This window comes from Erinaceus europaeus, chromosome 12 (assembly GCF_950295315.1).
Source record: "Erinaceus europaeus chromosome 12, mEriEur2.1, whole genome shotgun sequence".
Taxonomy (NCBI): Eukaryota; Metazoa; Chordata; class Mammalia; order Eulipotyphla; family Erinaceidae; genus Erinaceus; species Erinaceus europaeus.
In genome coordinates this window covers 96,041,775-96,068,853 of record NC_080173.1, presented here as the reverse complement: position 1 = coordinate 96,068,853, position 27,079 = coordinate 96,041,775, and the positions used below count along the sequence as shown (strand labels likewise).

General features: G+C 39.5%; 1 protein-coding gene across 7 annotated transcripts in view; it reads left to right on the top strand.

The window, feature by feature from the left end:
• DOCK3 (dedicator of cytokinesis 3) overlaps nt 1-27,079 on the top strand; it is a 321,851-nt gene that overhangs the window by 116,005 nt on the left and 178,767 nt on the right. For 6 of the 7 annotated variants that reach the window (XM_060204601.1, XM_060204600.1, XM_060204599.1 and 3 more), the window contains exons 6-7: nt 11,852-12,000; nt 24,287-24,371. In XM_060204601.1, coding sequence (XP_060060584.1) covers nt 11,852-12,000; nt 24,287-24,371 — 234 coding nt within the window. The remainder of the gene's footprint in view (nt 1-11,851; nt 12,001-24,286; nt 24,372-27,079) is intronic. The other variant, XM_060204602.1, reaches the window with a different exon arrangement.

Genomic DNA, 27,079 nt, shown 5'->3' with positions numbered 1-27,079 from the left:
CCAGGGGACAGAGATCTAACTGGGAAACTCAGGAGAAGACCTATACCTCGGTGGCATAGCTGAGGGGCTGTGAAAGTCTCTTTGCATAACCACTAGATTATCTCTGCCACACCCTGCTTTATCTCTTGGTCAGGAGTCAGTGATTAAGCCAAGAAGCCTATTGATAGTTTAAAAGCCCTCAGGCTCCCATAGCCTACAGGAAAGAAAAAAAAAAAGAGGCTTTTACACCACTGAGCTCCAACTCAGGGATTGAAAAAACTGTTAACATATATAAAATGGTTAAAACAGAAAAAATATTGGAGACTCGAACCAGGACAAGAGTCCAGCTAAAAGTCCTCCAGAGGGTGAAGGACAAAACAACGAGTTCAACATCCAAACATTAGCTAAGGAAATAATAACAAGAGTGAGTAAAGAATTTGAAAAAATTGTAATCATAAATGCAGGAACAACAAATGAGAATATGGAAGAAAATTCTAATAATCTCATGGTTATTAGAGAGCTGAAAGCTGAAATCGCTGAGCTAAGAAGGCAACTAGCTGAACAAGCTAAAACAGTATCAGAGCAGGGCAACAAAATAGATGAACTCCAGAAAGCAGTAGAGGGCAGAGAGAATAGAATCAATGAGGCTGAAGACAGAATTAGCAAGATTGAGGATGAATTAGAGACAACTAAAAAAGAAGTAAGAGATCTCAAAAAGTGATTAACAGAGTCCTATGGGATGACTTCAAAAGAAACAATATACGCATTATTGGCTTACCAGAGGAAGAAAGAGAAGGAGAGGAAGAAAGCATTCTCCAGGCCATAATAGCTGAAAATTTCTCTAGTCTAGACAACACCAAAGACATAAAGATTCAAGAAGCCCAGAGGGTCCCAAACAGAATTAACCCAGACCTAAAGACACGAAGACATGTCATACTTAGAATGGAAAGGAATAAGGAGAAAGAAAGGATCCTCAAGGCTGCAAGAGAAAAACAAAGAGTCACCTACAAAGGAAAACCCATAAGATTAGCAGCAGACTTCTCCATACAAACACTACAGGCCAGAAGAGAAGGGCAAGATATCTATCGAGTGCTCAATGAGAAAGGCTTTTAGCCAAGAATACTATATCCTGCTAGACTGTCATTCAGACTAGATGGAAGCATCAAAACCTCAGACAAGCAACAGTTGAAGGAAGCAACCATCACCAAGTCTGCCCTGAAAGAAGTTCTGAAAGGTCTCCTATAAACAACCAGACCACCACAAATAGGACATATATCAAAACACTCTAAAACTCTACAAGAATGGCGTTAAAATATCTTCAATCTTTGATATCAATAAATGTCAATGGCCTGAATTCACCTATTAAAAGACACAGAGTAGGAAGATGGATCAGAAAACACAACCCAACAATATGTTGTCTACAGGAAACTCACCTAACGCAACAAGACAAACACAGACTTAAAATGAAAGGATGGAAAACTATCATACAAGCCAATGGCCCACAAAAAAGGGCAGGAACAGCTATTCTCATATCTGACATGATAGACTTTAAAATAGATAAGATTAAAAAAGATAGGAATGGACATTACTTAATGCTCAGAGGATCAGTCAATCAAGAGGACTTAGCAATTATTAATATCTATGCACCCAATGAGAAGCCATCTAAATACATCAAGCTTCTACTGAAAGAGCTACAGCAATATATTAACAGTAACACAATCATAGTAGGGGACTTCAACACCCCACTATCTCAACTTGACAGATCATCCAGGAAGAAAATCAGTAAAGACATAAGGGAGCTAAATGAAGAGATAGATAAACTAGAACTATTGGACATTTTCAGAGTCATTCATCCCAAGAAACTGGAATACACATTTTACTCAAATCCACATGGATCATTCTCAAGGATAGATCATATGTTAGGCCACAAAGACAGCATCAGCCAATTCAAGAGCACTGAAATCATCCCAAGCATCTTCTCAGACCACAGTGGAATTAAACTAACACTTAACAATCAACAAAAGATTAGTAACAGTGCCAAAATGTGGAAGCTCAACAGTACACTTCTTAACAACTTCTGGGTCAAAGAGGAAATCAAGGAAGAAATCAAAATGTTTCGAGAGTTCAATGAAAATGAAGACACAAGCTATCAAAATATTTGGGACACAGCTAAAGCAGTCCTAAGAGGGAAGTTCATAGCTATACAAGCACACATTAGGAAACAAGAAAAGGCACAAATAAACAGCCTGATTGCACATCTTAAGGACCTAGAAGAAGAACAACAAAGGAATCCTAAAGCATCCAGAAGGACAGAAATCACTAAAGTTAGGGCAGAAATAAATAACATTGAGAATAGGAAAACCATACAAAAGATCAGTGAAAGTAAATGTTGGTTCTTCGAAAGAATAAACAAAATCGACAAACCTTTAGCCAGACTCACAAAACAAAAAAGGGAGAAGACCCAAATAAATCGGATAGTAAATGAAAGAGGAGATATCACAACAGACACTACAGAAATTCAACATATCATGCGAGGCTTCTATGAACAACTATATGCTACCAAGCTAGAGAACCTGGAAGAAATGAATGATTTCCTAGATACCTACCAACTTCCAAAACTAAGTAAAGAGGAAGTGGATAACATGAACAGGCCCATCACAGCTAATGAAATTGAAACAGTTATCAAAAATCTTCCCAAAAATAAAAGTCCTGGACCAGATGGTTTTACAAATGAATTCTACAAAACCTTCAAAGAAGAACTAATACCTCTACTTTTAAAAGTCTTCCAGAAGATTGAAGACACTGGAATACTCCCTGCCAGCTTCTACGAAGCCAACATCACCCTGATACCAAAAGCAGACAGGGACACAACCAAAAAAGAAAACTACAGACCAATATCTCTGATGAACATAGATGCGAAAATATTGAACAAAATTCTAGCCAACCGGATACAGCAGTATATCAAAAAGATTGTTCATCATGACCAAGTGGGGTTTATCACAGGCATGCAAGGTTGGTTTAATATACGTAAATCAATCAATGTGATCCACCACATCAACAAAAGCAAGACCAAAAACCACATGGTCATATCAATAGATGCAGAGAAAGCCTTTGACAAAATACAACATCCCTTTATGATCAAAACACTACAAAAAATGGGAATAGATGGAAAATTCCTGAAGATAGTGGAGTCTATATATAGCAAACCTACAGCCAACATCATACTCAATGGTGAAAAACTGGAAGCATTTCCACTCAGATCAGGTACTAGACAGGGCTGCCCACTATCACCATTACTATTCAACATAGTGTTGGAAGTTCTTGCCATAGCAATCAGGCAGGAGCAAGGAATTAAAGGCATACAGATTGGAAGAGAAGAAGTCAAACTCTCCTTATTTGCAGATGACATGATAGTATACATGGAAAAACCTAAGGAATCCAGCAAGAAGCTTTTGGAAATCATCAGGCAATACAGTAATGTGTCAGGCTATAAATTAACATTCAAAAGTCAGTGGCATTCCTCTATGCAAACACTAAGTTAGAAGAAATTGAAATCCAGAAATCAGTTCCTTTTTCTATAGCAACAAAAACAATAAAATATCTAGGAGTAAACCTAACCAAAGAAGTGAAAGACTTGTATACTGAAAATTATGAGTCACTACTCAAAGAAATTGAAAAAGACACAAAGAAGTGGAAAGATATTCCATGTTCATGGGTTGGAAGAATTAACATCATCAAAATGAATATATTACCCAGAGCCATCTACAAATTTAATGCTATCCCCATCAAGATCCCAAGCACATTTTTTAGGAGAATAGAAAAAATGCTACAAATGTTTATCTGGAACCAGAAAAGACCTAGAATTGCCAAAACAATCTTGATAAAAAAGAACAGAACTGGAGGCATCGTGGTCCAGGAGGTGGCGCAGTGGATAAAGCATTGGATTCTCGAGCATGAGGTCCCGAGTTCAATCCCTGGCAGCACATGTACCAGAGTGATATCTGGTTCTTTCTCTCTCTCTCTCTCTCTTTCTCTTCCTATCTTTCTCATTAATAAATAAATAAATTCTTTAAAAAAAAAAAAAAAAGAACCGGAGGCATCAAACTCCCAGATCTCAAACTGTATTATAGGGCCATTGTCATCAAAACTGCTTGGTACTGGAACGTGAACAGACACACTGACCAGTGGAATAGAATTGAGAGCCCAGAAATGATGCCCCACACGTATGGACATCTAATCTTTGACAAAGGGGCCCAGACTATTACATGGGGAAAGCAGAGTCTCTTCAACAAATGGTGTTGGAAACAATGGATTGAAACATGCAGAAGAATGAAACTGAATCACTGTATTTCACCAAATACAAAAGTAAATTCCAAGTGGATCAAGGACTTGGATGTTAGACCACAAACTATCAGATACTTAGAGGAAAATATTGGCAGAACTTTTTTCCGCATAAATTTTAAAGACATTTTCAATGAAACTAATCCAATTACAAGGAAGACTAAGGCAAGTATAAACCTATGGGACTACATCAAATTAAAAAGCTTCTTCACAGCAAAAGAAACCACTACCCAAACCAAGAGACCCCTCACAGAATGGGAGAAGATCTTTACATGCCATACATCAGATAAGAGTTTAATAACCAATATATATAAAGAGCTTGCCAGACTCAACAACAAGACAACAAATAACCCCATCCAAAAATGGGGGGAGGACTTGGACAGAATATTCACCACAGAAGAGATCCAAAAGGCCGAGAAACACATGGAAAAATGCTCCAAGTCTCTGATTGTCAGAGAAATGCAAATCAAGACAACAATGAGATATCACTTCACGCCTATGAGAATGTCATACATCAGAAAAGGTAACAGCAGCAAATGCTGCTGGGGTCAAAGGAACCCTCCTGCACTGCTGGTGGGAATGTAAATTGGTCCAACCTCTGTAAAGAACAGTCTGGAGAACTCTCAGAAGGCTAGAAATGGACCTACCCTATGACCCTGCAATTCCCCTCCTGGGGATATATCCTAAGGAACCCAACACATCCATCCAAAAATATCTGTGTACACATATGTTCTTGGCAGCACAATTTGTAATAGCCAAAACCTGGAAGCAACCCAGGTGTCCAACAACAGATGAGTGGCTGAGCAAGTTGTGGTATATATACACAATGGAATACTACTCAGCTGTAAAAAATGGTGACTTCACTGTTTTCAGCCGATCTTGGGTGGACCTTGAAAAAATCATGATGAGTGAAATAAGTCAGAAACTGAAGGATGAATATGGGATGATCTCACTCTCAGGCCGAAGTTGAAAAACAAGATTAGAAAAGAAAACACAAGTCGAACCTGAAATGAAATTGGAGTATTACACCAAAGTAAAAGACTCTGGGGTGGGTGGGTGGGTGGGGAGAATACAGGTCCATGAAAAATGATGAATAAAATAGGGGGTTGTATTAAAAAAAAATTTAGATGTTTCATAGGTGTGAGGGTGTTATTTTGATTTTTGACAAAGGTTGGTTTTGTAGTGCTAATTGGTTCCTCTCTGACAATATTGGGGAACAAAATTTTGTTGCTTTTATCTGTCTAAATGGCAGTCATAAATATCTTGCTTTTTTTACTTCCTCTTTTTTATATTTTATTTATTTTAATAAGAGGTAGATAGATAGGTACATAGATAGGTATAAATAGATAGAGACCAGAGTACTGCTCAGCTCTGGCTTATTTATTTTATTTTATTTTATTTTTTGAAATAGCCATTATGCTGTCTCCCCAGCCCTTTATTTTCTCCTTAAGCCATAAAAAAGTCCTGTGCACATATGACTTCTCCAAAAGTTTCCAAAAATTTTAGCTTTCTTGATCTTTACCAAGAGATCATGATATTTTTATGGTTGTGTTAAAGAAGCAGTATTTCTTTTTCTAATTCTATATTTCCTGTTTTCCCTTAGTTATTCCATCCAAAATATAAACTCACAATTTCCAAAACTCTTTTAAAGTGGAGCATCCCTTTATCCTCTTATCAGTACTCATCTTGAGTTAATAAATTTGGACACACATGTAAGATCTAAAAAGAAAAAAATGTAGATCACTTACCAGGAATTAGCATAGGCCAGTTGAGTCCTTGATTGGCTTGTGGAGTTAAGAAGCATAGATTTAAAGTCAAGCGGAAAAAACAAGCAAGACGGGTGGAGGTAAAAAAGAAAAAAATTAGCACGTGTGGTAGATTTAAAGTAGAACCAAATTGCAGCAAATTTGCGACTACAGTATGGGTCAGAAGATGTACCATGTGTGGGCGATTTAAAGCTGAGTTGCATAAGGTAAAAATGGAACACGTTTGGGGGATATATATTGTAATTAAAAAATAAAAGCTTCAAGAGGGCTCTGGCTGGGGGTTAACAAAATGGGAAGTTTATTATAGCATAGGTTATTTAGGTACAGAAAAATGGGCAAAGGGGCAAAGATAGGATCGTCATGATGGCAGGGAGCCATGAATCTTTAACCTTGGCCACACGTGTTCAGGTCCCTGGGGAAGCGTTAGAACGAGTCCCAGAAAGAAGAGCACCAAGGGCAGCAGGAACCGAGGTTGCTTTCCGCCATGCACTCACTGAAATAACTTCCTATAGACCCACAATCCCTTGTGGGTTTGCGTAAGCCTGTTGTATGCTCCTCGGGCTACCATGAGCCATATGCTAAGTACATTCACGTCCCAACACTACTGCTCACTCTCAACTGATAGTTTTGTCTTTTCTTTCCTTGAGAAGGGAAACATTCAATTTTCCTTTCAGTATTGGATAGCTTTCCTATTACTGTGTCTGAAGTAATGACAAGAACCTGTGTCATTACTTGTATTCTATATTTTTCTTTTCTTTCTTTTTTAAAAATGTATTTATTTTTATATTACAGAACTACATGTTGAGAGGGGCTTGAATCCACACCACTCCCCACCACCAGAATTCTGAATCCTCAGTCTCCCACGGCAATCCACCACAGTTCCCCTAAGGTTGTAGACATGGGCCAACCATCGTCTCTACAACTGTCTGTCCAAATTTATACATAGTTGCCTCTTTTTTTTCCTGATTCAATCCTCTCTTCCCCTCCAGGCCACTCATGACAACATAGTTACCTCCATATATCCCTCTCCTTTTCCTTCTGTCTTTCTGGGTGCTGGTGGAGCTGGAGTTCAGAGCCCTCTTATCTTCATCCTATCACTTCTCCCCCGCTGGGAGTATGGATCAAGGTTGTTTTGGGGGAGCAGACGGTAGGAGTTCTGACTTCTTTAAGTGCTTCTCCGCTGAGCATGGGCAATGATAGATCGATCCATACCCCCAGCCTGTTTCTATTTCTCCCTAGTGGACCAGAGCTCTGGAGAAGAAAGGGTTCAGGACACATTGGTAAGGTCGTCTGCCCAGAGAAATTGGGTGGAGTCATGGTAGCATCAGTAGCTTGATGTCTGGAAGGTGACATGAACTAAACTGAGACAAAATGGTTAATGAATAGGAACCAAAAAGTAGGATTAGAGCAGTTGAGATTAGGGATTTTAGAGTACGAGAAAGCTAGGGAAACCATTTTAGGCATGTTCCTGGGGGCACACAACTGTGGTAGTTTTGCTTGAGTTTGGTAAGATAAGGTTAGATAAGAATATTGAATAGATAAGATAATAGATAAAGTTAGATAAGAATATTGTCTGAGAGAATGGTGTTAGAGTAGAGAAAAGGGCTAGAAAGTTGGATTACGGCAGAGGGTAGCTCCCGTTCTTGGGGAAAAAATCTGTGGCTAAAATTAACTATTTACCTCTGTGGGACTATGTGAAAGCTTGGTAGAGCTTAGAGGAGCTCTCCTCTCCCATCCTTGAATGGAGGTCTGGAAAGACACCCCACTTGTTAGCCTCTCTCCTTATAGAGATGAGCCAAGAGGGAAAAGTCTCCCAGACTCAGTTTCTCCTTGTTAGTCTTTCAAGCTCACAGAAAGCCTACAAGCCTCTCACACTTAGTTTCCCCTGCTAGCAGGCCAAATGGCTGCCTGCTTTAGGGTTCACTCAAAGTTCACACATCCACTTCACCTTTTGATCATTTAGGAGAACACACTATCATATACCCCACCAATAAGACCCCAAATTCCATTTCCTTGTGTTCTTTGATATCTGTGATTTACATCAAGTTTTGTTTTTCTCCTTGTCTGCCTCACCTTACTGGTTTAACCCCTATGCTTCTCTCAAATACCTTTGGATAATTAACTTGCCTGCATCATGGAAACTAATTGTTTTGACTTTTATGTATCTCATCAATTCTTGTCATACCAGCCCCCTACCCTAGGGGCAAGCTGACCTTTAAGAAACCTGTAATTTCTGACATATATGAAAAATTTCCTTTGTTTAACTCAGTATAAAGACCTGTACTCTTCTTCAAATAAATGAGTGTTCATACCAGAATGTTCCCCGATGCCTCTTTCTGAATTCACACTGCCTCTAGAGCCTGTGACGGAGGGTTGGAGGCTTACCCCCTGCCAGTTGGAGCCACTCCACGTGAGCCCCAGCATACCTCCATCCACCTGCTTCAGGGCATATATATAATACACACACACACACACACACACACACACACACACACACACACACACGCATTTAGCACCAGAGCCTGCGTAACTTCTAAGTCCCTATTGGTCTGAGTTTATAGCTCATGGTCACAGCTGAGAAACATTGCAGACTGTACTCATTTCAGGACCAGTCTTTTTCGAGTGGCAGAACAGGATATCCCCAGCCTCCTTTCAGAGACTGGGGCTATCCTTACCGTTACTGCTCTATGGTGAGGACAAGGTCCTGGTAGGGACCACAAGATGCTGTTCCTTATGGAAGTGACCAATGGTAGTGGTGGAGAGAGAGGGACCGTTTAGCAGTCTAGGCCCACCATATGTGTATGGGAATCCAAGAATTCTTAACCAGGGCCCCAGATGATGAGGTGGTGAGATATTGACCAAATAGACCATTATTAAGTGGGCCAGTCTCTTGACCTTATCCAACTTTTGTAGTCCTCTTTTTATCTGATGATTTTAGATTTTCTCTCAGTTGTTTAGTTGTTGAGTATCATTTGTTGAGCCCAGCCAGAGTTAGGTTTTTGGGGGTCTGTCTTCTTTGGGCCTTTCAGCTGCCCAACTAATTTGGTCTAAATCCAATTACAGAATTTATGATGCCTTCTTTAGGCACTTCAATCATTATTGAGCACTTTGACTTTGAGTTATATAATTGCCCCTTGTTTATGGATACATGTACACCTGTATCCAGTACCCTAAACCCTAGCCTAATCTGGTGTCTGTCACTTAGTTAAATGACGTGCCATCTAATATGGATGTAGGTAGTCCCATGTGTTAGAAAAGGTCTCACCAGATTTGAAGAGTTGCCAGGTCGACTTCTCAGACTCAGTGTCTCTGGTTACAGTCCACAGTAGGATTTTAGTAGCAGCATCATGTAGGGTGGCAGCACCAGTAGCGATTTGGTTACTATAAGTTGGTTTACATCTGGTTACTATAAGTTGGTTTACATTTGGTTACTATAAGAAGGCGACAGAGGTAGTATGTATTCTATATTTTTCTACCTATTCTAAACTAAGCCTCCCCTTTTGACTGACTGACCCATATCTTCTTAGCTAGTCAAGGATTTAATAGTTGGATTATCAAATTTTCCTTTTGTTCCCTTCAGTGAACAAATTGTTTGAAATATCTTTCCATTTTAAAAAGTCCCTCCTGCAACTTCATGATGCCATCCTGACCTCTCTGGGCAAGACAAATTCACCGATATTTCCTGGAACCTCACCTCTCTAGAGCCCTACCCCACTAAGGAGAGCGAGAAGCAGGCTGGGGGTATGGATCAACACCCATGTTCAGTGGAGAAGCAATTACAGAAGCCAGACCTCCCCCCCTTTGCTCCTTAGAAAGAGTTTTGGTCCATACTCCAGAGAGGGGTAAAGAATAGGGAAACTTCCAATGGAGGGGATGGGGCACAAAACTCTGGTGGTGGGAACTATATGGAATTATACCTCTTGTTATTTTACAATCTTGTTAATAATTATTAAATCACTAATACATTTTTAAAAGGACATTTAGAAATAGTAGGAAAAGGGCAAATATATACAAATATAGTCATAAAAATAATAGTCAACCCATATCTGTGATCTTGGGAGAACCAAAGCTGTTTTCAGTGAAGAGACTGGGGACACAGAACTCTGGTGGTGGGAAGGGTGTGGAATTATACCAATTATCTTATGATTTTGTAAATCAATATTAAATCACTAATAAATTTTTTGACACCTGCAGACCTGCTTCACCACCCATGAAGCGACCCCCCTGCAGGTGGGGAGCTGGGGCTCGAACTGGGATCCTTACATTGGTCCTTGCTCTTTGCGCCACATGTGCTTAATCCGCTGCACGGCAACCTAGTTTCCATAAATTTTTTTTTAAAAAAATGAAGCTTCCAGTGGAGGAGATAGGACATGGAACTCTGGTGGTGGAAACTGTACCCCTGTTATCTTACAATCTTGTTTATCATTATTAAATCACTAATAATTTTTTAATCCCTTTATTGCATAGCCTCATTCTACCACAAATTTCTCTGCGTAGAGTTTCTTAAAATTCTGTACAAGTTTTCAGACACCATAGGGAGTTTAGAAATTGTATCCATATGTCAGCAACTATACTGTAAGCCCTTTACCTCTCAATTTAAAAAAAGAAGTACATGGATAATGAATACTGGGAATAAAAAATAAGTTACTTATAAAACTTTAAAAAATAAGTGGCACAAAGCACAAGGACCGGCATAAGGACCCTGGTTCGAGCCCAGCTCCCCACCTGCAGGAAGGTTGATTCACAAGCGTGAAGCAGGTCTGCAGTTGTCTGTATTTCTCTCCCCCTGTCTGTTTCCTCTCCTCTTTTGATTTCTCTCTAGAGGCCAAAAAAAAAAAAGTTGCCTATGCTCTCTCCATTCCATCATCTCCATTCTCTCGACCTCACTCTAGTAAGTCTATCAAACCACCATTGTAGAGGACAGTGATGGCCTCCACAAAGTCAAATCCAAAGCCAAGTCTTTAATAAAATCCCAGGTTCAGAACTCTTCTCTTTATCCTTTATCCTTGTGAGCAAATGGAGTTTAGTTTTTAAGCATATTATTAACCATATATATATATATACATATATATGTACACATATACATGTTATAAGCACCTATGTCATGGCATTTATATTTTGTCAGGTGTAAGTTTAAAAGCATTTCCATAATTAACTTCATTAGGTGTTTACACTTAACTCTTACAAAGGTGACACTTTTTATTAAACTGAGAAGAACAGAAATCAGTGGCACTAGGGACACATACACTTTACAAGAGCTAATTAAAACTAGATGAGGCCTGGAAACCTGGAGTGAATTTCACTCCAGAGACTCTGGCTTTTTATTGACATCTCAGTGCTTTCAAAATAGGCCAAGTAATTCTCTCTCACCCTCCCAGAGATGTTGCGTTTTTTTATTGCTACATATACATAGCTTCCCTCACAGAAAGCCAGCAGCTCTGGTCTCTTGTGCAACAAAACTTTCTGTTCTGAGTAAGTTTAGTAACATTGACCTACTAGATAATGAATAGTCCCTGTGGAATAGGGGTCAACAGATTTCGCATGATCCAGATCATATATAATACTTGTTAGATGTCACTGTATAAAGATGTTTATACACAATAGGAACTAAGAACTTTATTTTAGTATTCTTCTTTATGTAAATTGCCTTTTTCAGGGGTTCAGAGACATGAGCACTTTCCATAGTTTAACTGTTTGTTTCTCTTTCTCTTTCCATCCTTTCCATATTCCTTCTTATTTCACCCAACACCAAAATACCCTTTCAGAAACACAAAGTAGATCTTTTCTACAAGCTACGTCATGTGATGAATGAACTTATTGACCTTCGGAGACAGCTACTATCTGGTCACCTAACTCAGGATCAGGTGCGGGAGGTTAAGCGACACATCACCGTGCGTCTGGATTGGGGTAACGAGTAAGTATGATCGTCCTTTAGGCATATGTTCATTTCATCTTTGATAACTCAGTCTGCATGAAATTTATACCTAACCAAAGCTTCTTTTTAGTGATGAGACATCATAATGCTTTCCACTATACTTTGACTGTTTTTACTATGAGTAGCTGCTGCTTTCAGTTTAGCAAAAAACCTCACTGATTCTACTGACTGAAATTCTCAGTGTCCATTTTCACTTCTGGAAGATCAAGACTTGAATAATTGAGTCGAATTATTCTCTGAGAACTTTTCAGTTCAAATTACAGACGTATGTAGTGATGATACTGTTTTGTTTCATCTCTTAATACTTTTTAATGTGAATTGGGCTGTATTTATTTCTTCATACCCACTTAGTGAATCTGAATTAGCACTTACTACACATGGAAGCTACCTATATCAATACTTCAGACTATTTAAAGAAATTTCTCATTCAAAAATAGCTCTACATTTATTTGTTGAGTATGACTACTTTTTCTGGTCATGCGATTAAAAATGTTAAGGCATTATTCCTGGTGTTAACACTTGATAGCTTTAGGTGACTTTGTCTCGTCCATTTAAATCAGGCTAATTGCACTTTGAAATAAACAGTTACTTCCCAGATATTCACTTATCATTAGGGTATTTTAGTACATCTTTAGCTCCTATCCCTCTCAACACATCCATAAGGGCCAGGAAGATAGCATAATGGTTATGCAAAAAGTCTCTCATGCCTGAGGCTCTGGGGTCCCAGGTTCAACCCTTCACTCTACTGTAAGCCAGAGCTAAGCAGTGCTCTGATAAAAAAAATAAATAAAAATTAAATTTAAAAAGTCAGTTAATCAAATGTTAGGAAATAAAAAGAATGGAGGCAACTGTGCTATAAAGGAGATGCATAAACTCATTTCTTGAAGCTGGAAAGTAGATGAAGATCAGTAACAGAAATCCTAGTATATGTGAAGAAACTTTAGTTGATAATGGAGTTGCTCTGCAATGCAGCTCTCAGAATTATGGTGGCACCCTGAACTTTCAAAAGGGGGGAGAATGTTGAAATATATGTAAAAGGAATAATTTACTTGCATGAGCAGTATTCATGCTAGCCTAAGTGTTTTCAGATAAACAAAGACCAACTGCCTGGTAGGAAATTGCAACAGGGATAAAGTTGGACCTTATTACAAAGCCTTCCATATGGTGGCATTTAAGGACTACAAAGTGTAATGAGCAGATATCTTACAAGGAGAGAGAAGCTTGTTAGCTAATCCACCCAGGTGTAAAAATAATTAACTACACTTCTAAGCCTTCTAAATGTGAATGGGCATTTGTGTACCACCAAGCATTTGAAGAAGTCATTCCGCAGAAAAGCAAAACCAGAATAAAGAAAAATACCTCACCTCAGAGGAAATAACCTGACTCTAAAGAAAACTAGAGATTAATAAAGAATGCCAAAAAGCAGTATATACCCTAAAAGAGAGATTCGGTATGTAGAGTAAAATGCGGTGAAGAAAGAATGGAGAGGCCGGCAAAACTGCTCACTTGGGTAGTGTGTTGCTTTGCCCTGTGTGCGACCCAGGTTTGAGCCTAGACCCCACCACATTGAAGGAAGCTTTGGTGCTATGGTATGTCTGTGTGTCTTCCTCTCCCCTCCCTAACCTTCTCTGACTCTATTATCCAATTAAAAAAAAAGAAAGAAAGAAATTGCCAACCACCTTTTGAAGTGACAGCCTCTTATCTTTGTTTTGATAAGGATACTCTCTCTTAACTAGAGTTTCTTGGCACACACCACAGACTCCTTATGTGATATAACATGGATTCAGTAATACCACTAACTCAGTATCCTCTAAGTCTAACTGTGAACACTTGAAATCTTAGCAAAAAGCAGCTTATTAATTTATAGCATAGCTATTGTTCCTATCTCTTTGGACCTAGACAGTACTATATTATAAAAGTCTATCATTACATTTATTTTAAAAACTAATGATAATAATAGTAGACTCGGTGTGGAAGACCTAGCTTGAGACAATTCCAACTCTAATTGTCTACTTAATTAATATCTCAGGGCTTCAGTTTCCTCAATTATAAAATGGGTCTGATGTTATGTATCCCACCCCCTCCATTGGAAGTCTCCCCATTCTTCATCCCTCTCTGGGGGTATAGACCAAAGATCTTTATGGGGTGTAGAAGGTGGAAGGTCTGGCTTCTGTAATTGCTTCTCCACTGGACGTGGGTGTTGGCAGGTCGATCCATACTCCCAGCCCACACGGGGAATCTCAATACCTCTAGCCCTTCTCAAACTGTAGTATAGTTCTAATGCCTCAAAGCATTCACTGTATATAAATAACTAGCTTCAGATGATTTTTCTGTGTTCTGTGGTTCAGGTGAAGATCACCTAATAGATACACTGTGCAGTAGAATGTGGGACACTCAAAAGAAGTGTGAGGGCTAGAGTGAGAGCTCACCAAGTAGGGTGGTGCCTTCTCACGTGCCTGGCACAGGTTTAAGATTTGGCATTACATGGGAGGTGCTATGGCACCAGAGGAAACTCCATTGCTGTAACATCTGTCTCTCTATCTCTGTCTCTCTGAGTGTCTTATTCGGTATTTCTATCTGAATGGAAACGTGGCCTGGGAGCAGTGAAATTGCACTTGCATAAAGCCCTAGCTCCAGAACAATAAAAAGACATGGAAAGTCAAAGGATTTGGGGGCCAGGAGTGAGCTCACTTGATAAAGATACATTGCCACGCATGAGGCCCCGAGTTTGAGCCTCAGCAGATGATAAGACCATAAACCGCATTTGAGAAAGCTTTGTGGATGATGGGTGAGACCATGGTGGCTCTACTCTTTTCCTCTTTCTGAATTAAAGGAATGGAAAAAACTGGCCTAGGAATCTTTCAGCAGTGTTATCATACATGTGCAAGACCCTGGGTTTACTACTAAGTGCCAAAAAGAAGAATTTAGGGGGAGTCGGACGGTAACACAGCAGGTTAAGCGCACATGGTGTGAAGCTCAAGGACCTGCTTAGGGATCCTGGTTCAAGCCCCCGGCTCCCCACCTGCAGGGAGGTTGCTTTACAAGTGGTGAGGCAGGTCTGCAGGTGTCTATTTTTCTCTCCTCCACTCTATCTTCCCCATCTCTCTCGATTTCTCTCTGTCCTATCCAATAACAACAACAATAATAACAACAACAACGATAAACAACAAGGGCAACAAAATGAGAAAAACTGGCCTCTCGGAGCAGTGGATTTGTAGTGCAGACACTAAGCTCCAGCAATAACACTGGAAGCAAAAAGAAAAAAAAAGAATTTAGGGAGTCCAGGTGGTGGCACACCTGGTTGAGAACACACTTTACAGTGTGCAAACACTCAGGTTCAAGCCCCAGTCCCCTCCTGCAGGTAGGCAGGTAGGTGGAAGATTCATGATCAGTGAAAACAGTGCTGCCAGTATCTCTCTTTCCTTCTCAGTATCTCTCTGTCTCTATAAAAAAATTTAGCATAGATATTCAAGAACCTGAGATGTACCTGAAATAATGTAGAACCAGGAGTATTCTTTAATTCTATATGATGTCCTCAAGGTCAACATGAGCTGGCATAATTTAAAAATTAAAATTACTGGAATGAAGAGTGATTCATGATAAGTGGTGAGAAAAAAGACAAATGGTTTTATGAAAACTATTTACCTTGCCACACTTGTGGGCTTGTGTGTTGTTGTTTTTTTTTTTTTTCAGAAAGGATTCTAACCCCAGAACTCCTGGCAGTTCCATGGATGGCAGCAGGGAAAGCTCCATGGATGCTGGCTGTGGTATCTTCTCTCTCTCTCTCTCTCAGTCTAAAATAAAAAGAAATAACAAAATAAATAATATTATAAAATAAAAAGGAGTCAACCCAGGAGTAGTGAAATTGCTCAAGACCCCAGTGCCCTACCCACAACTATTTACCAAAGTAATTAGTAAAACCATTGTTGAAAACCCAGCTCTATGATAATATTGATGTAGATAGAAACTTCCTGCTTATTTTTCTAGACATTACATCTCTTTGCAACCCATACACTTTTAGCCATATTTTGGCTAATGATTTAACACACAATTATAACAATTATAACTCTAGTAGCAATTAACAATGGCAGTCAATATACTGAGTGTTTAACATGGACCATCTTTGTGACAACCTATGATAGTAAGACAATGTGGTTTGATGGAAAAGCCACTGTCCGATCAAAGCCTATGTTCCTGACTGCTGTTATTTCCTGCACTGATCGCTCGTTGTGTGAGAGGAAACCACTGGAAGAGATAGCCTGGGACTGCTTTTCCCAGAGTGAAATTTATACGGAACAGATTTTGCAGCATCTCTGCCTTCTTCCAAGGAGGAAAGTCCTCTGGTTTTGATTTTGAAAATGATTCTTCCTCCACTGAAGAAACATCTCTGGGAGGGGGTAAACCCTGTTCTTGGGAAAATTGGCATGATAAACACAAATATTTGCTTAACTCTAAACTGCTCTATCCCCTGACTCCAGCACTAGTATATCATTGGTCCTCAGAGAGTGTCTGTTCAGAAGATAGTATCTGTAAATAGTCGAATGGGTGACCAAACTAAGGATATTGCAGGGCTAAGAGTTAGCATAGAGGCCGGCCTCCAGAGAGACACATCATTGAGTGTGATTTACTACCACAAGACGCATACATTAATTCTGTCTGTTTGCATAAGTCCATCCATTTTGTTTTAAGATATTTTGAAAATAACTATTTTTATTAGGTTATTTGTACAGTCCATTTTATTTAATTGCAGTAGTTAGACTATTCCATATATTTTGTGATTTCTAATGAAAAACAATATGTATAAATTTTTATCTCCTCGTATTTGTATTTACAAAATGTTTTAAATCAGAAAGAACTCACCCAGTAGGTCGTGTTCTGTGTGCTTTGCCATGTGGTTAGTTAACACAGGTTTGAGTTGAGGCAACACAAAATAAGTAAATGAATAAAAGATTTCTCATTAGCATGATTATAGAAAATTTGGGAAATGTTACAAATCATCAATTTATGATCCTGCTTTCCTAATACTAATACTTTCACTGAATATAAAATAAATTTATTTGAGATCATACCTGCAAAATTATCTTTGCAATATAAATTGCATATTCTGAATGAAGGGATTGTAGATTCATAACTCGGTGATGGGAACAATGTGGAGTTGTACCCCTGTTACCCTGTAATTTTGTAAATCAATATTAAATCACTAATAAAAGTCATTAAAAATCATTAAAAATTAAAATAAAATGGTTTGTATAATGAGACATGTAAAGACAAGCTTTGACTCTCTTGCTCACCATGATACTACTGCCTTTAAATGTTGTGTTTGAAGCCAGAGACCAGAAATTGCTTCTGAGAAATTAAGAATAACCATTTGGAAATTATTAAATGGAGTATGAAGTACTTCTTTTTTTTTTTTTTGGCCTCCAGGGTTATCACCTTGGGGCTCGGTGCCTGCACTGCTCCTGGAGGCTATTTTCCCCATATTGTTGCCCTTGTTGTGGTTGTTATTATTACTGCTGTTATAGCTATTGTTGTTAGGACAGAGAAAAATGGAGAGAGGAGGGGAAGACAGAGAGGGGGAGAGAAAGATAGACACCTGCAGGCCTGCTTCACTGCCTGTGAAGTGACTCCCCTGCAGGTGGGGAGCCGGGGGCTTGAACCGGGATCCTTAATCCGGTCCTTGCTCTTTGCATGACATGCGCTTAACCCTCTGTGCTACCGCCCAGCTCCCAGAGTATTTCTTTGATATGAGAAGGCTGAATCCCAATGGTAGAAAAATAAAACCAGGGGGGCTGGGCAGTGGTGCAGCCGGTTAAGCGCACATGGCGCAAAGCTCAAGGACCGACACAAAGATCCCGGTTTGAGCCTCCGGCACCTCACCTGCAGGGGTGTCTCTTCACAAGCAGTGAAGCAGGTCTGCAGGTGTCTTTCTCTCCCACTCTCTATTTTTCCCTCCTCTCTCCATTTCTCTCTGTCCTATCCAGCAACAACGACAGCAATAACAACAACAACAACAATAATAAAAACAACAATAAACAAAGGCAACAAAAGGAAAAAAATAGCCTCTAGGCACAGTGGATTTGTAGTGCAGACACTGAGCCCCAGCAATAAGCCTGGAGGCAAAAAAAAAAATCTCTGGGGGCTGGAAGGTGGCACACCCAGTTAAGTGTGCATAGTACTAAGGACCACACAAGGATCTGGGTTCCAGCCCCCGGCTCCCCACCTGCAGGGGGGACCCTTCACAAGTGTTTAAGCAGGTTTTCAGGTGTCTCTCTTTCCCTCTCTATTTACCCCCTCCCCTCTCAATTTCTGTCTGTCTTATCAAATAAAGTGTGTGTGGGGTGGGGAAGGAGCAGTGGATTTGCAGTGTTGATACTGAGCCCCAGCAATAACCCTGGAGAAAAAAAGAGACACAGAGAGAAAGGAAGAAAAAAATATATATATATATGGAGGGCTGGACAGTGATGGTACACCCAGTAGGAGTGCACACATTATCAGGCACCAGGACCCAGGTTCAAGCCAACAGTCCCCCATCTGCAGAGGGGAAGCTCCTCAAGCTATGGAATAGTGGAGCAGAGCTGTAAATATCTCCTCTTCTCTCTCTCTCTGTCTATCTCCTATTAAAAAGGGCTACCTGGAATGGTGGAGTCATGTCATGTGGGTACTGAGTCCCAGTGATAATCCTCATGGCAAAAGTAAAGTCTCTCTTTTTTTATTACTTTACTGGGGGGTTAATGTTTTAGTCAACAGTAAATACAATAGTTTGTACATGCATAACATTTCCCAGTTTTCCACATAACAATACAACCCCCACTGGGTTCTCTGCCATCATGATCCAGGACCTGAACCCTCCCCACCCATCCACCCACCCCAGAGTCTTTTTACTTTGGTGGAATACACCAACTCCAGTCAAAGTCTGCTTAGAGTTTTCTGATCTTGCTTTTCAACTTCTGCCTGTGAGTGAGATCATCCCATATTCATTCTTCTGTTTCTGACTTAGCTTACTTAACATGAAAATCTCTCTTTTTTATTTTGCCTCTAGGGTTATCACTAAGGCTCAGTGCCAGCACTATGAATCCACTGCTTCTGGAGGCCATTTTTTTCCCTTTTTTTTTTTGGATAGGACAGAGAGAAATTGAGAAAGGAGGGGGAGATGGATAGATACCTACAGACCTGTTTTTGTTGCTTGCAAAGCTTCCCCCCTGCAGGTGGGGAGGCAGGGGCTTGAACTGGGATCCTTGCGCAGATCCCTGTGCTTTTTTTTTTTTTTTTTTTTTTTTTTTACCAGAGCACTGCTCAGCTCTGGCTTATGGTAGTGCAGGGGATTGAACCTGGGACTTTAGAGCCTCAGGCATGAGAGTCTCTTTGCATAACCATTATGCTATCTACCCCTGCCCGACCCCTGTACTTTGTACTATATGCACTTAACCAGATGCCCCACTTCTCAGATCTTAAAATAAAATCTCTTGTAGCCCTATATGTATTTACTTAAATAATAAGATCTGGTGGTATAGCTGTACTGTTAAAACTGTAAACTATTTAACAAGGCTCAACAGTAAGTTACTGATCTTATCAAGATTATTTTTTATTTAAAGCTTAGGTTTTTCTACTAATGAATGATACAAGTTATAGTAATATATGATAGAAAAATCTGGGGGCTGGGTGGTGGCATACCCAGTAAGTGCACGTATCACCATGTGCAAGGACTCGGGTTTGAAGCCCCCACTCCCCACCTGCAGGGGGAAGCTTCATGAGCGGTGAAACAGGTCTTCAGCTGTCTTTCTCTCCCCCTTTCTTTTCTTTTTCTTTTTCTTTCTTTTTTTTTTTACCAGAGCACTGATCAGCTCTGGTTTATGGTGGTACGGGGGATTGAGCCTAGGGCTTCGGAACCTCAGGCATGATAGTCTGTTTGCATAACCATTATGCTGTCTACCTCCCCCCCATCCCCTCTCCTAATTTCTTTCTGTCCTGTCAAATAAAAATACAAAGAAAAAAATATTTTTAAAAAATGGCTGCTGGACCCCACCAATGTGTCCTGGAGCTCAGCTTCCCCAGAGACACACCCTACTAGGGAAAGAGAGAGGCTGACTGGGAGTATGGACCGACCAATCAATGTCCATGTTCAGCAGGGAAGCAATTACAGAAGCCAGACCTTCTACCTTCTGCAACCCACAACGACCCTGGGTCCATGCTCCCAGAGGGATAGAGAATGGGAAAGCTATCAGGGGAGGGGATGGGATATGGAGATTGGGTGGTGGGAATTGTGTGGAGTTGTACCCCTCCTACCCTATGGTTTTGTTAATTTATCCTTTCTTAAAAAATAAATTAAAAAAAAATGGCTGCTGGAGCAGTGGATTTGTAGAGCAGTCACCAAGCCCGAGCAATAACCCTGGTGGCAAAAAACCAAACCAAAGCAAAAAATCCTGAGTTTATATTCTGAAATAGAAAAATATGTTTCTTGGGATTTGGGTGGTGCACCAGGTTAATCTTACATAGTGCGGCGAAGCACAAGGATCCATGCAAGAACCCTGGTTTCAGCCCCCAGCTCCCCACAGGCGGGGGTTGAGGGTGGGGCTCTTCACAGGTGGTGAAGCAGGTCTTTCTCCTTCTTTGTCTTCCCTTCCTTGCTCGATTTCTCTTTGTCCTATACAAAAACAAAAAACAGCCACCAGGAGCAATAAATAAGTAGTGTAGGCACCAAACCCCAGCTATAACCTGGAAGAAAAAAAAAAGTTTCTCCTTTTTACTGCAAGAGAGAATAGAATATCACTCTATCATATGTGGTGCCTATAATAAAACTCAGGCTCTCACACATGCCAAACCTTTACCACTGAACCACCTTCTTGGTCCCTAGTTTTAATTCTTAGTCAGAGTAACTGTATTAGATTATTGCTTAATTAGTTTGCATATATCTTTTCACTAGGTTTGATTTTTTTTCCATTTTTATTTTAGCAGTATTGCAACTTACTTAAAACCACATTATACCCTCCTTTACAAATAGTGTCAAGTATAAATAAAATAGCTCTAAAATTTAAGTGTGCACATAACTTTATTTTAAATTAATAGGAGTTTTCTGTTCAGATAGAGCCTAAAGATTTAGCTTTCCGGGGCTGGGTGGTGGTGCACCTGGTTGAGTGCGCATGTTAAAGTGTGCAAGGACTCAGGTTCAAGCCCCCGGCCCCCACCTGCAGGGGGAATGCTTTGCGAGTGGTGAAACAGGGCTGCAGGTGTCTCTCTGTCTCTCTTTCTCTCTCCCCCACCCCCCTCGATTTCTGGCTGTCTCTATCCAATATATAAAAATATTAAATATATAAAATTATTTTAAAAAGAGTAAAGAAAAAATTAGCTTTTCTGGCATAGTCTAAAAGTAGGTCATAGCCCAGTTGAAGAGGAAAATTCATTCTTCTTTGTCTATGAAATACTTTTGTCAGACTCAATAATTAATAATACTAGGGAGAAGGATGGTCACAGAAATTCTCTAAAAGCCTGATTATAATTATAAATCCTGCTGTACTATTATTAGTATCATTAGTGCTCCATACCCCATAACTCTGTGAACTCCATGTTTAGAACTGTTGTTTTCGAGAATAAAAGAGGAGTTAGCATGTACTGAATATAAGTTATATACAGTATTTGAATACAAGATTTCAGAGTCCAAAATTATTGCAGTCAATTGTTAATCACCATCACCTGACTTCCTGGCTGGAGACATTGTGTAGTAGACACAGTGAACTGCTCTCCCATAACACAAAATTAAATTGCAGTGGTGTATCACAGTGAACTGCATTTGTAGAAAAGAAAAAAGCATCACTGTCTGAAGGTGAATGAGTTTGCATGGCCAGAAGGAATCAGGAAGGGGGGGAGGAAGATTCAAGCTAAGAAGTGGCCGTCAGTGACTGGCAACCACCATTTAGGTGAGGCTAAAGGACATAGAGACCTCAAGCATTAAAGAGTGAGCCCCAGCAGGGAATCAAACTGCTAAACTGCCCTATGGCAGCAATGAAAACCAACCAAGGCTTAACAGGTTTGAGCAAGAAATACTCAGATGAACAGAGTCGCCTGCCCCCCCAGAGAGAAAAACAACTCAAAAGACATGCAGGTGCAGAAAAGCCAGCCCAGTAGCTCTGCTGGAAAGACCATCCTAATGAACACTTGCAGATTGAGAAAATTATTTTATCCTACATAGCAGAGTCAATGTCTGTAGGTAGTAGGCTGGAATCTTAACCTCAGTTCTATTAAAGTGACACCACGCACCATATTAACACTTCTATCCTTTAAAACTCCTCCCCATATCTGATCATAGCTCAAATACAAAGGAGAGCCCCAGTACTAATCACAGCACCACCTGCTGGTCAACAACAAACCAGAACCAAATGGACAAAATTACAAAATGACTACTGTAAAGAGTAACTCTCTTAAAGATACAGATCCAGGGCGTCGGGCAGTAGCGCAGCGGGTTAAGTGCATGTGGCACAGAGCGCAAGGACTGGTTAGGATCCCGGTTCAAGCCCTGGGCTCCCCACCTGTCGGAGAGTCGCTTCACAGGTGGTGAAGCAGGTCTGCAGGTGTCTCTCTGTCTCTCTTCCTTTGTATCTCCCCATCTCTCTTAATTTCTGTCTCTATCCAATAACAAAAAATAATAAAAATAAAAGATCCAGATCCAGAGAAACTGGCAGAGAAAGAATTTAGGAAATACATTCTCAGAAAAATTGAAGAAATACAAAACTCTCAACATGAAGAAATAAATTCAAAGAGACGTTCAGAACCTTAAAGATTCGCTCACTAAGAGCATGGAAAGTATGAAAGTTTCACTCACTAGGGCTATAAAAAACATGAACACAGAGCTACAGAGTGTGATGGATGTTTTGAATGCATTCCAGGGACAAATGACAAAGTAGATGTAACTGTTGAGAAGAGAATACCTGGAATAGAAGACAAAATGATCACTCTCTTTGACTTCAAGTAGCTCATACAAGGCAGGATTGGTGGTGGTGAATTCCTTCAGTTTCTGTATGTTTGGGAAGGTTTTAATTTCTCTTCCATACTTGAAAAATAGTTTGACAGGATAGAGTATTCATAGCTGATTGCCTTTATCTTTTAGTATATTGAATATGTCATTCTGTTCTGTCCTTTCATCTAGTGTTTGTGAGTGAGCGTTTGTTGCAGACACCCAAATTATTTACAGAGTGCTGTAAATAATTCACCTCCCAAATAAAATAGAAAAAAAGGAGATAAGAAATTGTACTTCTGAAGCATTCCTAGTTTTATAGACCAAGCTTAGCTAAAAAACAAACTGTTGCCTTAGAAAAAAATATGTGAGTTGGGGGCCGGGTGGCACCTGGTTGAGCACACGTGTTACAGTGTGTAAGGACCCGGGTTCAAGCTCCCAGTCCCCATGTGCAGGGGCCAAGCTTTGCGAGTGGTAAAGTAGAGTTGCAGGTGTCTCTCTTTCTATCTCCCTCTCTATCTCCTCTTGAGTTCTGCCTGTCTCTATCCAATAAATAAATAAAGATAATTTTTAAAAAATGTGAGTTTAATATCTTTAGGATGTGCTTTTTATGTCATTGAATTGCAAATTTACTTGTACCTGAATAATTTTTTCATCTTAATGAAAATAATGATAACTGCAACTTGAGTATACTTGTTGGATGAGAAGAAATGGAAAAATAAACATAACTTATTAATGATCTGCAGAAAACCCATCCACAGTGAACTCAAACAATTTGTTATGTGATAGTGAAAGGGTTCTTTTTTTTATCATCATCACAAGAGTAACTGATGAAAAGAATTTACACAGTTTTAAAATTAAGTGCACATGGTGCAAAGCCCAAGGACTGGCGTAAGGATCCCGGTTTGAGGCCCCAGCTCCCCACTTGCAGGGGGGCCACTTCAAAAGTGGTGAAGCAGGTCTGCAGGTGTCTGTCTTTATCTCCTCCTCTCTGTCTTCTTTATCTCTCTCGATTTCTCTCTGTCCTATCCAATAACAATAGCTATAACAACAGTACCAATAACAATAACCACAACAAGGGCAACAAAACGGGACAAACAGCCTCCAGGAGCAGTGGATTAGTAGTGCTGGCACCGAGGTCCAGTGATAACCCTGGAGGCAAAAAAAAAAAAAAACACCTAATCTCATTATTTTATTTAAAGAAGAGAAGAACATTCATTGGTGAGGTTGTGCTGCCATTTACGGGCTCCTAAGTACAAGAAAAAGGAGATGAGCAATCTGAGGTCATAGCATGCTAAATGTGGCCTTTCTCTTTACTAGGCATTTGGGGCTGGACCTGGTGCCTCGAAAGGACTTTGAAGTAGTGGATTCGGACCAGATTAGTGTCTCAGACCTCTATAAAATGGTAAGCAGTCTGTCTAAAACTGTGTTGCTTGTTCTTGCATGTACTACTTTTCTCTTGTATTTATTTTCTTTAATTGTTATGAAACTATTTGGTGATTATTTTTTTTTGTCTTTGTTACATTGTATTTCAAGGATGTACTTTATTCTAATAGTATATACATCAAACTTGGATTCCTACATGGAATTCTGTGTAACACTGTTGACCTTATTGTAGTGTCTTGAGATCACAGCTCTGTTGGTTTTGTTAGTGAACAGAACTCCTTCACCTTGCACCTTCTGCCTTTTCCCATCTTTTGAGAAGGTAGTTGAAGCTGAAAAGAGTCAATTATTAATTACTGTAGCAATTTAACCAGGAAATAGTAAGCCAGAGAAATAGTAAGCTAAGAGAGACAGGACCTGATAAATCCTTAAATGTTTATAGGTTATTATAAATATATATATTATAAATATATATTGAGTGAGAATTAAGATGGTGATTGCTGGGGGTTTGGGACGAAAGAAGTTTGGTAGTGGGTACTCTAATAGAATCTAATCTAATCTAATATTATAACTCTGATATAATACAGTGGGTACAGCGTGGAGCTACATCACTCTAATAGAACCTAATCTAATCTAACCTAATATTATAACTCTGATATAATACAGTGGGTACAGCGTGGAGCTACACCACTCTAATGGAATCTAATCTAATCTAATACTATAACTCTGATATAACACAGTGGGTACAGCATGGAGCTACACCACTCTAATGGAATCTAATCTAATCTAATACTATAACTCTGATATAATACAGTGGGTACAGCGTGGAGCTACACCACTCTAATGAAATCTAATCTAATGTAACCTAATATTATAACTCTGATATAATACAGTGGGTACAGCGTGGAGCTACACCACTCTAATGGAATCTAATCTAATCTAACCTAATATTATAACTCTGATATAATACAGTGGGTACAGCGTGGAGCTACACCACTCTAATGGAATCTAATCTAATCTAATACTATAACTCTGATACAATACAGTGGGTACAGCGTGGAGCTACACCACTCTAATGGAATCTAATCTAATCTAACCTAATATTATAACTCTGATATAATACAGTGGGTACAGCGTGGAGCTACACTCTAATGGAATCTAATCTAATCTAATACTATAACTCTGATATAATACAGTGGGTACAGCGTGGAGCTACACCACTCTAATGGAATCTAATCTAATCTAACCTAATATTATAACTCTGATATAATACAGTGGGTACAGCATGGAGCTACACCACTCTAATGGAATCTAATCTAATCTAACCTAATATTATAACTCTGATATAATACAGTGGGTACAGCGTGGAGCTACACCACTCTAATGGAATCTAATCTAACCTAACCTAATATTATAACTCTGATATAATACAGTGGGTACAGCGTGGAGCTACACCACTCTAATGGAATCTAATCTAACCTAATATTATAACTCTGATATAATACAGTGGGTACAGCATGGAGCTACACCACTCTAATAGAATTTAATATAATCTAACCTAATATTATAACTCTGATATAATACAGTGGGTACAGTGTGGAGCTATACCACTCTAATAGAATTTAATCTAATCTAACCTAATATTATAGCTCTGATATAATACAGTGGGTACAGTGTGGAGCTATACCACTCTAATAGAATCTTTTCAGCCACTATAGGCCAGTTGGAAAACTAGTTGTGACTCTAAGAAGTTGATAAATAACTAGGTCATTAAGTCAGAACTAGCTGTATTTTGAGCAATTTATTATGTTCTCCATCTAAATACAATGTTGATCTATTATATTTATTTTCATAGTGGCACACTTTTGTGAATTGTGTGGATCAGAAACTTAAAAACACTGAAAACTTTCAAGATTTAAATGCATTTAAATGAATATCAAATTTTACTTCAGTTTTATTTAGTGTTAAATATGCATACTTGGAAAATAAACTATGTTGCTCAGCAACCATTATCCTTATCCATGTTGTGTTGAGCAGTTTGTTAAATCAGTGTTGTCTCACAGCTCTAGGTCCTAAGGAAAATCAGCTCTCATGGTTGAGTTTACCACAGATTGAAAGATTGGGAACAAACCATCTTTTTAGCCTGTGCTCATTTCTAAATGTGACTGGTTTTTCTGTAACTACTTATTCTGTAAAATAGTAACGACAGGAGGGTTGGCAGTGGTGCGCTCAGTTAAGTGGACATAGTACTAAGTGCAAGGACCCTCAGGAGGACCCGGGTTCAAGTCCCCGGCTTTCCTACCTGCAGGACAGGCGGGGGAGGGAGGATGCTTCACAAGTGGCAGAACAGGTCTGTAGGTGTCTCTCTATCTTTCTCCCTCTATCTTACCCTCCTCTCTCAATTTCTTTCTATCCCTATATAGTAAGATGGGGGGGGGGGGAAGATGGCTGCCAGGAGCAGTGGATTTGTCGTGCCAGAGCTGCGTGATAACCCTGGAGGCAAAAAAAAAAAAAATTAACTAGATACTAGTCACTAAGTGCTTATAGTTGTATTCTGCTTGATTAAGGCAACACAAAACCCTGTGAGTTTGAATTCAGCATGAAATATTATTGTTGTCATTTTACAAATGAGGAAATACAAATGTGAGTCAAGATTAAAAGTCAGGAATTCTGGGGACTAGGTGGGAGCGCAGCGGGATAAGCACACATGACACAAAGCACAAAGACTGT